General features: G+C 37.6%; 1 protein-coding gene across 1 annotated transcript in view; it reads left to right on the plus strand.

Moving 5' to 3' along the window:
- The window catches only part of MAGI2 (membrane associated guanylate kinase, WW and PDZ domain containing 2), a gene marked incomplete at its 5' end in the record, with an annotated part of 91504 nt that overhangs the window by 6931 nt on the left and 68608 nt on the right, over nt 1-15965 (plus strand). Inside the window, one exon of the mRNA XM_010141417.1 lies at nt 13895-13986. Within this exon, the coding sequence (XP_010139719.1) occupies nt 13895-13986 (92 nt within the window). The remainder of the gene's footprint in view (nt 1-13894; nt 13987-15965) is intronic.

Below are 15965 nucleotides of genomic sequence, written 5' to 3' on the forward strand. Positions count from 1 at the left end.
AAATAAGAAGATTTGCCAGAGCTGAAATTCTATTCCTCAAAGTGCTGGGATTTGGGATTATAAAGAGAAATTAAAGGGAAAAGGAACAATTCCATGCGTAACAAGGGTTTTATCTAGTTCTGCACTTCTACTGAAAACACTCTTGATTTCATATATTGCTTTAAGGAAAGGAAAATCCTTTGCAAATAATTGCTTCCCATATCGGTAGTTTCTAGTTGTGAAGTATTTTGGCAAAAATCTACACTTCCCATTCAGCAGAGTCAGAATCATCTTCTGTGGTTAAAGCCATCAAGCCAAGAGTGGAAAAACACAGGTTACATGCTTCCTGCATTTAAACTAGTACCTTTGTAAGACAATTAATAAAAAGTTATACATGCCATATGTATATACGGGATATGTATTTATACAACATCTTCTTTCATCTTGATTCCCAGTATAAAGAGTTCTATATTTATGGAATTTTCTCTAAATATTAATGAATCCAGATAGGCTCATTTAATGTTTGCCCTTCTGTGGGAATATAGATCTGATGTCAACTACAAAGATTGGCATACACTCCAAAAGATACATTATACAATTCAGTGTAAGAATGAAGTGACTCATTATTACTCAGAGGCGCCTTCTGTGAGTTTTCTTGACCAACATGAACTCCAGTCTTTACTGAAATGATCTACTGTGTTCAGGAGCATATGCTACACCAACTGAAAACTTGTAAATTGGAGTTAAGCTAAAGTCTGTGTTTAAATGATCTAATTGCATTTGAGATCTGTCCAAAAAAGCAACTGGAAATTTTATACAAGCCTTTTCAGCCAGGTACCTAGACAAAATAAGAATTAAAAATTATGAAGCTGCTAGGCCCAAAGCAAGAAAGTGAGGAATGAGAAACAAGGCTGCAGTAACCACTCTTCTCAGATTTCCAGCAGTGTCCTGATCTTCCAGCTAATCCTGAAAGCTTTAATTTGTTCGCTTCTGATGCTGGTATCCTTTGAACATTTTCTCTAAGCCTTGATTCCACAGTTCCCAACCAGATCTCTTCTGCATTTATTCATATCCCTTGGTCATAAGTCATTGCCTCCAAACATCTCTCTTCTCCCTGACATTTTTGCTTCATGAATGCCATGAGCACACATTTTAGCAAATTCAATTTGTCAAGCCTGTGATTGTTTTTATTCTCTATATAGTGCTAGCGTTTCCTGAAGAGAGAAACAAGCAGGAAATCCATTACTGACTCAAGAAATTCTCATCTAAGTTGCCTGTACAGGAGGGAGACTTTCAAGATAATACACACTTAGTTTCCTACCATATGGCTGGGTCATGACTTCGGTAAAGGCATACCCTTAAAGTGCACAGGAAAAGTTTGACTACTTCAGGGGTTTTTAAGTATTTCTTATCTCAAAGCAAGTTTGCCTTATCTCCTGGCAACACCAGAAAAGAAGGAGGTTCATCGTCTAAAAATAGTGCAAAGAAGCTAACAATCATGACCTGGAAAACTCAAGAAGAAAAAGAGAGTGCTAGATTTTTTTTTTTTCTCTCACAGTGAGGCTGTTACTAAACAGTTCATTTTCATACTGCTATAGCTCTGAATTTCTACAGATCCTTTTATCAGAGGATCTCACCACTGTCAGTACTCACACAAACCTCATCAAAGCCTCCTGCTTCCTTACCAGGGAGCTGAGCAAGTCATGCATCACAGCGTAGTTCTGTGAGGACCACAAGCGATGTGACTTGAAGCAGAGCAAGAACTAGGAGCCAGATTCACAAGCTTTTGCGTTAGCTGCTAGGTATGCTCATCCTTACCTAATGATAGCAAGAAAGTCTCTTCAAGCAGCAAGTCTCCATGAAAAGGGAAGATTTTCATTCTACAGGAATGTTTTTCCATCTTAGGAACGTGAAGGACCTGCATGATCCTGTGCTAGGGAGATTACAATTTTTAATGATCACAGTTGAATTACACGGGACTACTGCTTCCACACCAGAAAGTTTCATCGGGGCAGTTCTACCAATCCAACTTGGAAACAAATCCAATGATGCATTAGTACAAAAGCAGTGTGGGACTCTTACTTTGTAACTCATAGCTCCTTGGAAAATTGTTTGTCACAAGTTAGCTGTTACCTGTCAGCTCTTACTGGTTAGCTGTCACCTGCCTCTGCTGTCAACTATCAACTCTGCTCAATAGCTCCAAGTAGCCAAAAAGGAGCATAAAGTGTTTCCAAAGACTGATGAAGATTACCACATCATCCAGAACAGTGGCCTAAAAGCAAAAGAAAGGAAATTGTCATCTTCTTTCTTTATCTGTTCTTTCTGCACCTATGTCACTCTGTCTCTCCGCTTTACTTCTCTCTTGTTTTTCCACCCATCTCTTCTCCATCGTGCCCCCCCCCCCATTTCTTCTTCCTGATGAAGAGAACCTAACTAGCTTTCTGACTTAGAAATGGAGAAGACCTGCTCAAATAACTGGATCCTTTTTTTCTTTTTTCCATCCAACTATTAATTTTAGAGAAATTCTTAAACTCCTTTCTCCTTATGAAAACTCTCAGAGTGTGACAGCATGACTCTGCTGATAACCATTGAAATTAGGTACAGAAGCTAGAAAATGGAACATCAGATCAGGAAATTCCTATTAATGAAAAGAATTTGAAGACTTGATACGAACCAATCGTTAAAGCTGTAACTGGAGCTCCGCAGTTATCTTTGGGAGAACTCATTCGCTTGAGTTTAACTTCTTTGCCTTTATAAATTCTCCTTATTCTCTCTTTTATTTTATAATAAACTCTGTTAATTGTAAATACAGTTTATAACAAACTTTGTTCAGAGGCCTGTGTAGGTAAACGCTAGTCAAACAGGAACCACAAAGCTGTCAGGTATCATAAGGCTGTATTATTTCCCTAGTTATAAAATGTATAGTTGAAATTTGGGGTTATATTCTTCTAAAGAAAGCAGTAAAATAAAACGTTTTTACATCCATTAGGTTACATTTGCCCCTCAGTTAGTGTGGTAGTTCAACACTGGTGACGTGACACAGAAATGCCAGTAAGAAGCATGAGATAAGCCAGTGATAAGGTCTCATTAAAAGTGAAATGTGAACAATTACAGTTCCACCTTTTACTGGAAGGACAAAGATTCCTTCCTTCAAAATCTCCCATGTTATTTTCTCCTCTGACCATGGTATTATGGATTTCCCAAGTTCCTTTCAAATCCATCACCTGTCTTATGTACCGTAATTTTTTTTGCTGCCAGAGAGTTAGTCAAATTGGAAAAGAACCAAAAAGCAAAGTTCACTAACAGCTGCGAAACATGCAAATAGCAAGTGTATTAGCATAATGCATTGTTAGCCTTCATAAAATAGGAGTGTTTTCTTATGCAGACTTATGAATACCTTTCTCTAAGGGTCACAGATGAGCATTTCAATACATATTCACAGGCTACCTTTCCTCTGGCATATCACTGCAGGTATTCCACACAAATAGGTGTTAAAGTATCACCAATAGGGAAGATTTGTCAGATGGAATTATACTGACTCATATTGTGTAACTTTGAAAATACCATTCATGCAGAAAAATACTGAGGCCATCAGGGTTTCCTAAATCTGATACTCATGGAACATTAAAAAAATATTGCATATATAGAATTGAATGCGTTACCACCTGAGGGGCTCTATGGCATAGTCTACAGCTAAGCAGAATTTTCTTGTCAGCACTTGATGGCTGAAGACCTACACAGTTACAGTCTTAAAAATAGAAGGAAATTTTTCACATAATTATTTCTGCAATTTTTTCAGAAAGTATTTTTCTGACAAAAAGTTTTGCCTGTAACAATTTTTCCCATTTTCCCCATCTCTAGTCTAAAAAATTCAGAAAAATAAGTTCTAGTTTCAATTCGTTGTTGAGCTTGGTTTGCCCTATCTTTCAATATTTTTGGTCACCAGTTAGTTCCCTTTGTATCAGTAAGACATGTCTGCCTTCGCTTAGTAAATAAAAGATTATTGGGAAATTACTGGTTATTATTATCAAACTACTCCTTGACCTAGGATATGAGCAATTGAGTTATAGGAAGATAATTTCTCAAAGTAATTTCCAAGCAACAGAGAGGTTGTTGTTTTCTTTACATCTATTGCAACCACAAGCAACAGCATAGAGAAAGTCTAAGAACTTATATCACTAAATGAATGTTATCCTTTTTTTGTTTTAATAAGAGATGATACCTAACAAAATGAGAGGAAATTTTGCAGGCAAACGTCAAATAATTTTGTGTTGCTCATCACTGCAGAACGAGTTACTCGCCATGACAAAATGGATTTGTTGGTTATAAGAACTGACAGTGAAACCAAAAGCATTTTCAAATGGAATTATGAGAATATCATCATCACAGTACTGTGGATGTAAAATGATTTTGATGGCTGGATTGCAAAGTAGGTCCCAAATGACCTATGCTAATATGAAGTGTCAGTTTTACGACTGATGGTGCTATTAAAGATGTAGTATTCCTTTCTCGTGAACAATTTACACTTTACTAAAAGGTATACAAATAGATTTTCATCTGCAAAGTGGTATGGTGTACTTAAGAAGTCAAAGCAATAATTTAAGAAAACTGACTTGTGAGCGTTGGGGAATGGATCACAGGTGTGTGAGACCAATGGGAACTGCATTGCCCGTGTGCTGTTTGAAACTGCTGCCTGCCCAGCTTTGGAAAGGACATGGCAGCACAATCATACTCATTCTGCTCCTTTGTAAAACTCCTGTTTACCTAAAGCATGGCTAGGACTGAGATGCTGAAATAGAAGTGTTTCCTAGTGCTAGTTTTGTCCTGTGTATTTAGCATTCAACAAAGTATGGTGCAGAAAACAATGCAGTGCAAACAATAAATATTACCATCCCTATCTTTCTTCAGCATACTTCTTCCTCACAGAATACCAGTGACTCTGCTGATGCCAATACCCTTGTGTCATGTTGTAGGTGAACTGTGCTTCTAGGGCTGTATCTTGACAGCAGAGAAGTCTTTCAGTTAAGTCATGGTTGTGTCTCAGGTCTTGTTTGATGATCTGTTTTCACAAATATTTTGCAGTTTTCAGTTTCAAAGAAATGAATGCTATTTATTTAGATTAAACATAAAGTCAGATGAGCAAGCTTTTTACTATTCTACCTTCTAATAACAAAATTAACCTTGGCTTTGAATTCATCTGCTATGGAAGGAACCTTGATGTATAGCAAGACTCTTTGAAATGCACAGCTGCATCCTTGTTCTCCAGAGCAATAACATAGTCCCCATCGCGGTGATTACATATAAATAGGAGTTCAGAAGAAGTCTTCTTAGTTTTCTTTTCCTGATTCTTGTTTCTGGGACAAACTGAATTAAAAAATTAATTTACCATCTATTTTATTATTCATTCAAGTTCTATTTTGTGATTATTTCATTTCTATTTCACAGCTACAAATACTTATGGCAATGCAGCCACAGAAGGTCATCCAAAAAGTCTTCCTTTTATGAAGAACACAGAAATCTTATGTCAACATTTTAAAACTTGCTGAACTTTGAATGCCTGTTCATAGTGGCGGTGTTGTGTAGTCTTGTCTCTTTGCTCTGGCCTCCCCAAACAGGCCTTCTGTCGCTTTATTTCCTAAGAGGTGGAGGCAGGACATTAACATAGTAAAAGTTTAGGAAATATGAAAATAAATTTCATAATGAGTAAATGGAAGGTTTTTATTTGCCTTGTGTAAAGGTTAGTTTCCTATAAAAACTTAATGGACAGTTTTTTATAAAACAAAGCTTGCTTGGGTCTTACAGTATTTTGGTAAAATTACCAGGTCAATCAGTTTGGTCTTAGCAGGTACAAGGCACCAGGATGTGTATGAATGACATGCATTCTTCTTGGCTGGTCACTAGTCCCAGTGGTCCTTCCTCTTCGCTTGGAAGTTGCTGTTCTCTAGAGTCTTTGATCCCAGAGTTACGTGAGTTTTGAAAAGAACTACCTGTATCACTGCATTTCACATCGGGAGACGTTGCTAACAAAGTCCCTTCTTACATGTTAAATGTTCTTCACAGACTTTCCATCTTTTGAAGTCTTCTACTAGTTGCTAACAGTTTGTCTATCACATGAGCACAGCTATTTAAAGGTTATGTTCCATTCTTCGATGTGCCAGTGACATAATTGCAAATATCCTGTACAGCACAGACCCAGACTGCTGACAGCAGTTTCTTCCTAAAGTGAACATTGCTTTTCAGTAATTGCCAAAAATACAAGTCTGTACTTAAGATTATCTTCCTGATGATCACACATTTAAGAATTTTAAGGCTTGATTCAATACATTCAGCATAGCACAGTTCCAAGTTTTGTGTGTGTGAATTCCTAAACTACAATGAAAGCAAATGCTAGATGCTGAATGGTTGATTATAGGAAGATAATTATCACCGCGAGACTCTATATGAAGTTTTGCAAGGCAAAGAAAAGACATCTTTTCAGGATCAAAAGCCAGGTCAGACTTAATGAGATTACCTTTCGTTGACAGGCACTTTTGCTTGACAACAAACAGTTACAAAATAGATACTGCTAACCTGCTTAAAATAGACTGCCGTCTTAACACAGCAAGTTGGTCCCTAGGTTTTGAGCATGGCTGTGGTGCTTTCACTTTGCTGCTTGAGGCCAGTTCTGGGGGATATTAGGGTGACTGCAAGCAGAAATGGAAACACAGAATGAACCGATCTTACAGAAGCTCCAAAGAGTAATTTTAGATGGATGACCAAGAGAAAAGTCTTTCATCCTTTCAAACCTAAAACTTTATTGAAACTGTCAAGATGCAATTACTTTCTGTACATTAAAATCATTCTGTCTCCTTTAAGAATTCCATTGAAGTCTTGAAAGGACGTGAGTAAAAAATCATTTCTCCAAGTTAGTTTCAAAGGTTTTGGTTTTCAGGAGTTGTGCTGGTGGAATAACTTATGTTTAGAGAGCACCTCTTATCTTGAGGGATTCCAAATCACTTTACAAAATCAGAAGCGTGTGAAGGAACTACCTGCTTTAACCACCAAAGTAAAAATATGCAGCCATCTACAAACAAAAACACCATAGCCCACATAACACAAATGCTAACAGAGCCAGTGAACGCAAACACAACAGGAACACCAAATCCAAAGGGATATTCCCATACAGTGGAATCTCTGAACTGCGTGTTAGGTAAGCACGGAAGCAGTCATCTGAATTTGAGCAGGTCATGGCTGTTATGTAAATACTCTTACCAAAAAAGTCATAAGACATTCAGTGGCCTCTCTCTCAGTTTTTGAGAAGCTGTCTTTGTCCTAGAGCATTAGTTCAGTATTGGCTTAAGTGAGCTATGAATTACCATTACAGTCCCTGCTGCATTTAGGAAGCAGTCCATCAGAGGGCAGGAGGCTTTAGTCCAAAATAGTAAGGAACTGCCCATGGAGGAATAGTCTTCTCATTTCTCTCACCACATACACGTATTTCCAGAATGTAATAAAATTGCTGGCCTCCAGTGAATTCTCCAGCTTCTTTCTGCCTAGAACAACCTATTCACAGTATTAAATCCATTCCTGTCTTCCTTCTATCTCAGAAAGATAGTATGTATTCATATGTTGGATCACCGTCCTACAGATGCTGGTGTGACACACCTCACCCCATTTATACCATGAAATATGCATGGTATGGTATTCGGGTTTAGACACACATGGATGTGTTAGTGCTTTATTTAGCTTTTTGTTGTTGGTAGGCCAATGGAAATCACCTCTGATTTGGGCTGTTTTGCAATTCGGCCTGGATGCTGCAAAGATAATGAACCAAAAATTCTTAGAGCATTTCAAAATCAGCAAAGGAAGTGTGACAGTGAATTCAGATATGGACTTGTTCCAGATTCCTCTAATGCTATCAAAGCAGTTGTACATGAAAATAAATGAGATTTTTGCTGCATTTCATCTAGTGAAATGCAAATACTTTGAAACTACTTACACAAAAAGTATGTTAAAAGGGTTTACCTGCGTTTGCCTTCATGTACCACCAGATGTTGTTATTGGCAATGTACATCCTTCTGCAAAATCTCAGTCTTCTTGATAATAAAAGACATTTTGCAATTGAGTTGAATAAAAGTGGTGGCCAAGTCGTCTAAACACTGCCATTAAATTTTCCCTTTTATTGCCGTGTTTGAATACGCACAAATATTTTCACTAACTTTCAGAATTTTAAAGACATTAACAATTTTTTCTTCATCATAACCTATGTTATGTTAAAGGAGCATTACCATCTTACCATCTGTTTCACTTTGCATAGAAATAGACTGGGAGGTCTAAGCCTAGCAGGAATATGCCCATGTAACACCTAGGAAGTCAGGAAGAAGGGGAGGAGAAAAAACTGCAATAAAAAGTAGAAAATGCACTTCAGTAATTCAAAACACAGCAGAGAAGTTGATGCTGCATCTTTAAATAATTTGAGAAATGTATTTCATCTTTAACTCCCCATTTTCCTATTCAGAACAAGTGCTGCCCAGGACTGGTTTTCGAGCGGATTCCTCTGGCAAGTATTCTTCAGCCTTCATTGTTCTGTAAACTAGTTGTCCTTCATTTTGTGTTTTAGTTATTCTTCTTTCTTTAATCATTTCTCTAGATAATGGCCAGTCATGACTGCCCAGTCACCTTTTTATTTTTGTATGAACTTTGTGGGGTTGTAGAATGCTAACTCTAAATCTTTTTATAATAGATTTGCATTTTGATCAAGAAAAGGTATTTCTTTTTCCTCAACCAGTCTTTGTGTATGTTTCACAATATTTCATGTGTACTTTCATACATTAGTGTTCAGTCTTTAACATAAAAATGTATTTCTATAGCTCATTCCTAAATCTAAGCCTAAGCAATATTTTGTGTAAATCTGAATTTAATTCTATCTTCATTTGCAAAAGAATAGAACTGTTGTATTATGCAGACCCACCCATTCCTTGCTCCCATACACATACCTTGTTCTGTAAAAACCTAAAAGCAAAAATTTTCAAAAATAGAATCTTTTGGGGGTATTTGAATCAACATAGGTCTTGTAAAGCAAAAGCAATATTTGATTACCTGATGTGAACATGTAAAGTAAACACTTGAAGCAGGCATCCCATACAAAAAAGGCTGTTTTGGCAATCCCATTGCAATATTTTCTAGTCCTACACAGGTAGGACAAAGATCCTAACTTAAAAATTACATTGGGCTGGTTTTGCATGTCTAAATAGGGTTTATATGTTGAATAACTCAGTTACAACACCAATTTTTTTTTTTTTTGCTATGCTGATTTTTATACAGAAGTCTTTGTTCATCAGCTTTTCCTCTCTATGAATATCAAGAAGAAACATGCATGTTTTTTAAAAAGCTTCTCGCACTGGATACCAGCAGATGCATGACTGTTTTCAATTTTTTCACATCTTTCTTGAGCATCTGAAACTCAGATAAAAAGGTATTGTAGATGTGTGTCAATCACAATTCACAGTAATGACTTCTATGGAGAAAAAAACCTTCACCATCTTCAGCAAGAGTCCAAATTAATTTTTATTTTTAGCAGGAAAATTGAGGACACCCAGAAAGACTGTAAAATTATTACAGCAAAGCTCTTCATCTTTGTTTTAATTGCAATATAGAAAGGACTTAATAAAAAAAAAGTCCATCTCAACATTTACAACATCAGGCCTATCACTATAAAAATCCCATAGCACTTGTGTAAGTTGACTTATACAGAAAATTAATTAATACTCTTCAGGGACATATTCTCTCTACATACTTTTAAGAAACAATTGCACATGCACTTATCAATGTGCAATTCACCTAGCGATTCAAATGAATACAACACAGAAATGTAGCTGAGAGCTGATAATCACATCTTCGCCTATGAGATTCACTATTGTTCAATAACAATCTATTCTGCTAGTTTTACATTTAAAGCTAATTCCCCATCATCCAGGAACCAGAAAGCAGGATTTCCCAGTGCTCTTTACTATCCTGACAGTGTAGCAGTGATCGGATCACAGCTTGTCCAACACCATTATCAAATTCATGGGGGAGCCAGCTGGTTTTATAACCTAGCAAAGTGAATTGTTGGGGTTTTGTTATTTTCTAGGCCAAATGATCAGTTAAGAAAGTTTTCTTTCACACTAAAAAGAAGGAACAGATGTTATAACTATAAAAAAGACAATGAAGTTACTAGCAAGCAGATCCAAAGTTCTTTTTCTAATATAATTGTCTAGAGAGGCAAGGGAGGAGAGGGAACATTGTCATTCTTGCACAGGATACCCACACTGTACACGAAAAAATACTGACTTTAAGCTGATACTCTCCTTTCAATGAAACTGGTAGGAGATGAGACATTCAGGTATATTAAATTGACTGGAAGGAAAAGCAAACTGTGCAAAAGACTATGCTGATTCAGTCTTGGCTTGACTCCTGTGTCTGCAAACCTATTCATTTCTTCTCACTTGGCATGAACCACAAGGTACTAATCTAGCTTATCAAGAGAGAAAAAAAAGGCACATTTTCCATAATGAAGTTATATTAACCAGCAGTTAACAGTATATTGCAAAGGCACAGGAGCATCATTCTTCCGTAAGTGTAGGTAATTTTCTTTGTATGATCAACTGAAAATCTACTCCAGCAAGAAAAGGCAAAATTTAGTTTATCTAACAATCCTTTGCAAGGAAAAAAAATGCCAGGATCCTAGAGAAGCAAGCACTGAAGAAATATCAGATGAAATCTAATCACTTCCATGGTAAGAATACTTAATCAATGTGCAGTCAGGGTTGTTGAAACTGCTGCCACTTAGTAAGGGCTTTTAGTGAATCCACCAAGTGTATGTTCCTGTAGTAAAAACACGTATTAGTGAACAACTTGCCTGTCTTTGAGAAAGAGGAAAAAATGGATCTGAGCAGCAGCAAGATTTTGGAACATATTTTCAATTAAAGACTAACTGCCAATATGGAGATAAACTCAGACATAATGCAAAAGCAGTTTACCAAAAGCTGATTGTGTCAGACTAACCTGGTAATGGATTTTTTACACCAAACAAGCGATGCATGCTTAATCAATCTAGTTTTCAACTAGTCATTTTACAAAATGCCAGATAAGCAATTCTACTAAGAGAACAGTTTCTGAACTGAAAGGGTAATATTAACGGAGTGCCTTGTGGTAAGTCTTCTCTGTTATTTTCATTAATGACCTAAGCACAAAAACCAAGTGTGGAAATCAGGTCCACATTCAGACACATAACTTCAGGTATCTGTGGTGTAGTTGTCTCCAGACCAATGGAAGGCTGCTCAGTGCAGCCAATGGAATCATATCATACCAAGCATGAAAGCTGAAACAACCAGCAAGAGCAGTGGAGGAAATGCTCCTAAGCGTGCTAGTACGTTGGAGATGGTATGATATTATTATGCTGTGAAAAAGTAAGTAAATCATGGGGTGCAATCCATTGGTGAAAATTCTGAATGGGGCAGGTCACCTAGTGACAAAGGTGACAAACAAGCTCAGGTACCAGTGTCTTCTTTGCCTGTGTCTTTACTGGTAAGATCTGAGTGCTGGTTGTTTGCTGAGGCTTGCAGTAACAGGGAGCCGGACTAGATGACCCAGGGATCCTTTTTTGGTCCCATGTTTTGTTTGCTTGGTGGGACAGAAAAGAACATTATTTTTTCAGAGCAGTTTCCGGTGGCGTGGTAAGAGTTGGCAGAGAATGGGCTCCATAGAATTCCAGCTATCTGGGGAGAAAGGCTCTTCTGAACAAGCATTATGGCATAGTCAGTTAATCCAAAAGCTTCCAAACTGTCTTAGAGCTCATAGAAAAGTATGCCCATATACAGTATTTTTAGCCTAAAACTTTTTATGGTCACCCTGGCTTACCTAGTCCATTCTAAATGGGTATAAAAATAGCCTCTTTTTTATAAAATAGTACCTCTTATTTTGGAGTCTAGTGCCAACATTGGTTTGGATCGTCTTTGTCATTGTATGTTTGAGGGGTGTTTTCATCTTGTTGTGCCAGAGCATGTATTCTTTACAACCTGACCTTCTTATACTTTTGTAATGTATTCCCAAGTGTTCATATTCATTCACGTGTGCACAAATAGGCGTGGTGCTTGTGACAGACTGCTTTTGAGTGCCTTTGAGTGTTAGACCTGGGCTATAAATGGTGATCCTACTGTGTCTACCTACAAAGCCCTCTCCTTAGCACTAAGCCTAATTCTTGTTACTCTTAGGCACAGCAAATCAGGTAAAGATAAGTTGTTTTCGTCTTAAAATTCCTTTGCCTCTCACAGCTTTGAAACAACCTTTTCATTAAGTTAATGTGCTGCACGTGCACAAACTTCATTTGTTCTTTTATTCGGTGTGGAGACTCTTACCAAATAAATTTTGAAAAGTCAGTATAATATACTGTTAGACTCTGTTTGAAATTGTCTTCTAAATATATGAGAGGCAAGTTGGTAGGGAAACATAATACTTCTATTTTACCAAGTGAAATTGTGGTTCAGTCTCACTCATACCAATACGCATTGCTGAAAGTATGCACTACGCTGCTGTCTAGAGAGGAATTTTATTGTGTGGTTATAGTATAGAGCCACTGCATGTAATTCTGTGTCTTGCAAGACCTAACTGAAACGGAATGATCTTTAATCCTAGTCTACAGCTGGCATCTGCCCAACTTTGCAGTTTATGAGGAGTCCACTGATGGCTTTTTGGGAGGGTCTATAGATGATGTCACTGAAGTACTACATTTTCAGTACTTGTAGCCCCTCCCCTCCTGAGGAAACAAGGCACAACTGGAGACACTGTGAGCAGTTCTGTGAAATAAACCTGCTCATGCCTTTTTGTCTGTTGCAGTTTGCAACAAGCTGACACTGCCCAGAAGCTGTCACAATGTGCCCACCAGAGTGCAATCTGTACTGAAGACCGTTCCTCTTGCTTGCTGTCCTGCTTTAGGTGATGAGCCTAAGGCATCCCTGAACATGCGGACAAAGCCATAGTCAAAATAGACAACTTCTTAGTCCTCTAACTGCTTACGGTTTCACTTCATACTATTTGATATTTTATTCAAATTTTCTGTTTTGCATTTTGAGGGCTTCAAAGCCCAAAACAACGGTCCCTTTCAAATGAAGCTAGAGACACTTTTATAAGAAACTGACTTAAAAACCACCACATTCCTGAACTGATGTATGTTTACAAGCAAGTTACACAGGCATATGGAAGCACGATCTTAATGATTCATAAAGCTGTTGAGATTTTAGTTGAGTAGCATTAAGGAGTTCAAGTTAATGATGTTGGCTTTCAATTTATCCCCAAGACTTGGAGGCTTATAATGATAGCTTTCGTCAAAAGTCTTTATTGAGGGTATTACCTAGAAATGGAGTACTTAAAAGCCATATTACATAAAAAGGCATACTGCTTTAGATCTGTATGTGGAACTAAAACCTGTGCAACTAAGCCTGTGATGATTATTCATCTTTGATAAGTTGGACTGAATTTTTCTGTGTATCTCTATCTCCCATTTCAGTTTATTCTCTTCAGGTTTTAATGAACTGCAACGTAAACACAAATTAAATACCAGAGGTGGATGAATAGCAGTATATTATGCAGTTGGTTGTAGGAAGAAGGCACCTTTATAACTTCTGTTTTGGACAGATTTTTCCAGTATTGTTCTCCTGGAACGTGTTCCGGCTCGGTTTAGTGTATTCTGCTAAACATAATCGTCCTCCCAAGAGATACCTACGTTTTCAAGTCTCCTTCCTTGTCTGTACAACACATTGTGTCCCATTTGTTTCCACCAGCTCTAACCAGGCTGCCATTAGTCATGTGCAATGAACAGAAGGTGGGAGGGAAGATGGTGCAAATTCTCAAGACAAAAGCAAAATGCTTTGCTCAGTGGGATTTCTCTTCAAACCAGGTCCCGATTACAAGGAGCTGGATGTTCACCTTCGGAGAATGGAGTCTGGGTTTGGCTTCAGGATCCTGGGAGGAGATGAGCCTGGACAGCCTGTGAGTTATTTCTTCCTGGCTTTCCTTTTTATAATTCCAAAATCTCTGTAAAGGTCAGAAAAACGTTACTACAAAGCTGAACCCGAATGAACACCATATTAAGGCTGTAAGTGAAATGTCTTTTTTATTCATCCATAGAAAAAGGTACTCGCAGGTTGTCCACATCTAAAACATGTCACAGCAAATTAAGCTAGAATGAGAAGGAATTAAGTTAGAAACAGCGCATTACTCATTCCTACTGTAGAGTGCGACCTGGCATCTTTTAATCTTGACTTTCCAAAACCAAGTTTAAGCAGAAGATTTTAAAAATCAGATTGTGTAGAACTATTTGTAACTGATCACAGTGTAAGCAGACTGTATATATGCATAAGGTTAAAAGATCCTGTTGACAATGCAATTTATTTCCAGAAACAGAGAAGGTCCCATCAGGGAGTGGTAGTCCATGTTCCAGGTTAGATGACAATGTCATTTGGTGCACCAGGAATAAAAATGGTAGCTTTATACCATTAGGAGGGAGACATCCCCGTAACCAAATAACAGGTAACAGAACTGACATATATCCATTGCAGGTGAAATAAAATATAAAATAAAACATATACACAAATTTTTAAAAGAAATGTGTTCACATTTTGGTACGTTAGTGATACACATAAACACTGTAATTTGAGAGAGCAGGCAGAATTAGTACTCCTTCAGAATAACTTTGATGATGTAACCAAGACAGTACTGATAACATTTTATTGTCACAAGCTTATACATAGTCTGAGTCCCATGTTACCACATTTCTGAGATAATATATAATTAGCTGATAGATTTATGTATTCCATATTCAAATTCATACAGAATAATATAGTTGTCATTCAAGGATTAACATTAACGGACACATGTCTCCGAGAAACGAAGCAGCTCCTCTATTTTAAAATTGTCAACATCTGTCGAAGTGCTGATAAATATTAATAGTTTACCAATGCCTCCTGTAAAGAGAAACAAATGCACTGTATTCTAAAAAAAAAAAGTACATCAAGTGCTGATTGAAATGCAGACCCTATTTTAGAATAAGTGTTTTGGAATGGATTTTCGAAAGTAAATAAGGTGCAGCTCTACAGAAGGACTCCAAAATAACTATGTTTCATCAACTACACTTGCAGTATATCTGATGCCCTTCTGGCATCTAGCTTTCTTCCATGGAGCATAACCATAAAATGAGGCCACTGAGCCATCATCTGCACATTCTCCAACATTTTTCCTGTCCTTTCTGGATGGCCCAGACAGTGTGGTTGAAGCCAAAAAGGAAATATGTGAGGAGCTAGAGGAAATGTCCCGTTTTATCCTGCTAAGAATTTGCACTAGTGAAAGATTTGGAAATCTCCCTTTACCTGCTTCAGACAATAGTGGCATTTCCCACCTCTCAGGTAAGTGTCCTAGCTCAAGGCTGTTCAGTATTCTGGGAAAGTCTGTCTTGGTGTCTTCTTTCGTGGTTTTTTCATTACAAATGGGTAATTAAGTAATCAAACACTGAGTGTCCTACTGACTCTGCAGTTTGGAGGTTTATGACATTCTCATGGGGAAAATTGTAGCTCAAATGCCTCAGGATCATTATTTGTATAAAATGGAATGGTTTCAACCTAAAGGACTGTGAGAAAACTGGTTTTGAATGTCTAATACTCTGATTGTTAAGAATACATGCCAGAGTTGTGGGAGACCTGGATTTATGTCTCTGCTCAACAATCCAGCAGAATCAGAATTTGGAAACAAGTCATTTGCCTCCCAGCTACATGCATTATTCGCTGAACTGTTACAGAGGAAGCAGCTTTTTCTGGTTTCTTTTCAGCAAAAGACTGACCTGGCTTTAGTGTCCAAAGTCAGAGTCATAGCTGGATACCAAGTGCAGAGATAAGCACCTTGCTATTTTTGGAAAGCAGGACCAAAAATGCTGCCATCTGTGAATCACCACCTAAGACACTTCAGTGTCCTGCTGA

This window comes from Buceros rhinoceros, unplaced genomic scaffold, assembly GCF_000710305.1.
Source record: "Buceros rhinoceros silvestris isolate BGI_N320 unplaced genomic scaffold, ASM71030v1 scaffold9730, whole genome shotgun sequence".
In the NCBI taxonomy this organism is placed as follows: domain Eukaryota; kingdom Metazoa; phylum Chordata; class Aves; order Bucerotiformes; family Bucerotidae; genus Buceros; species Buceros rhinoceros.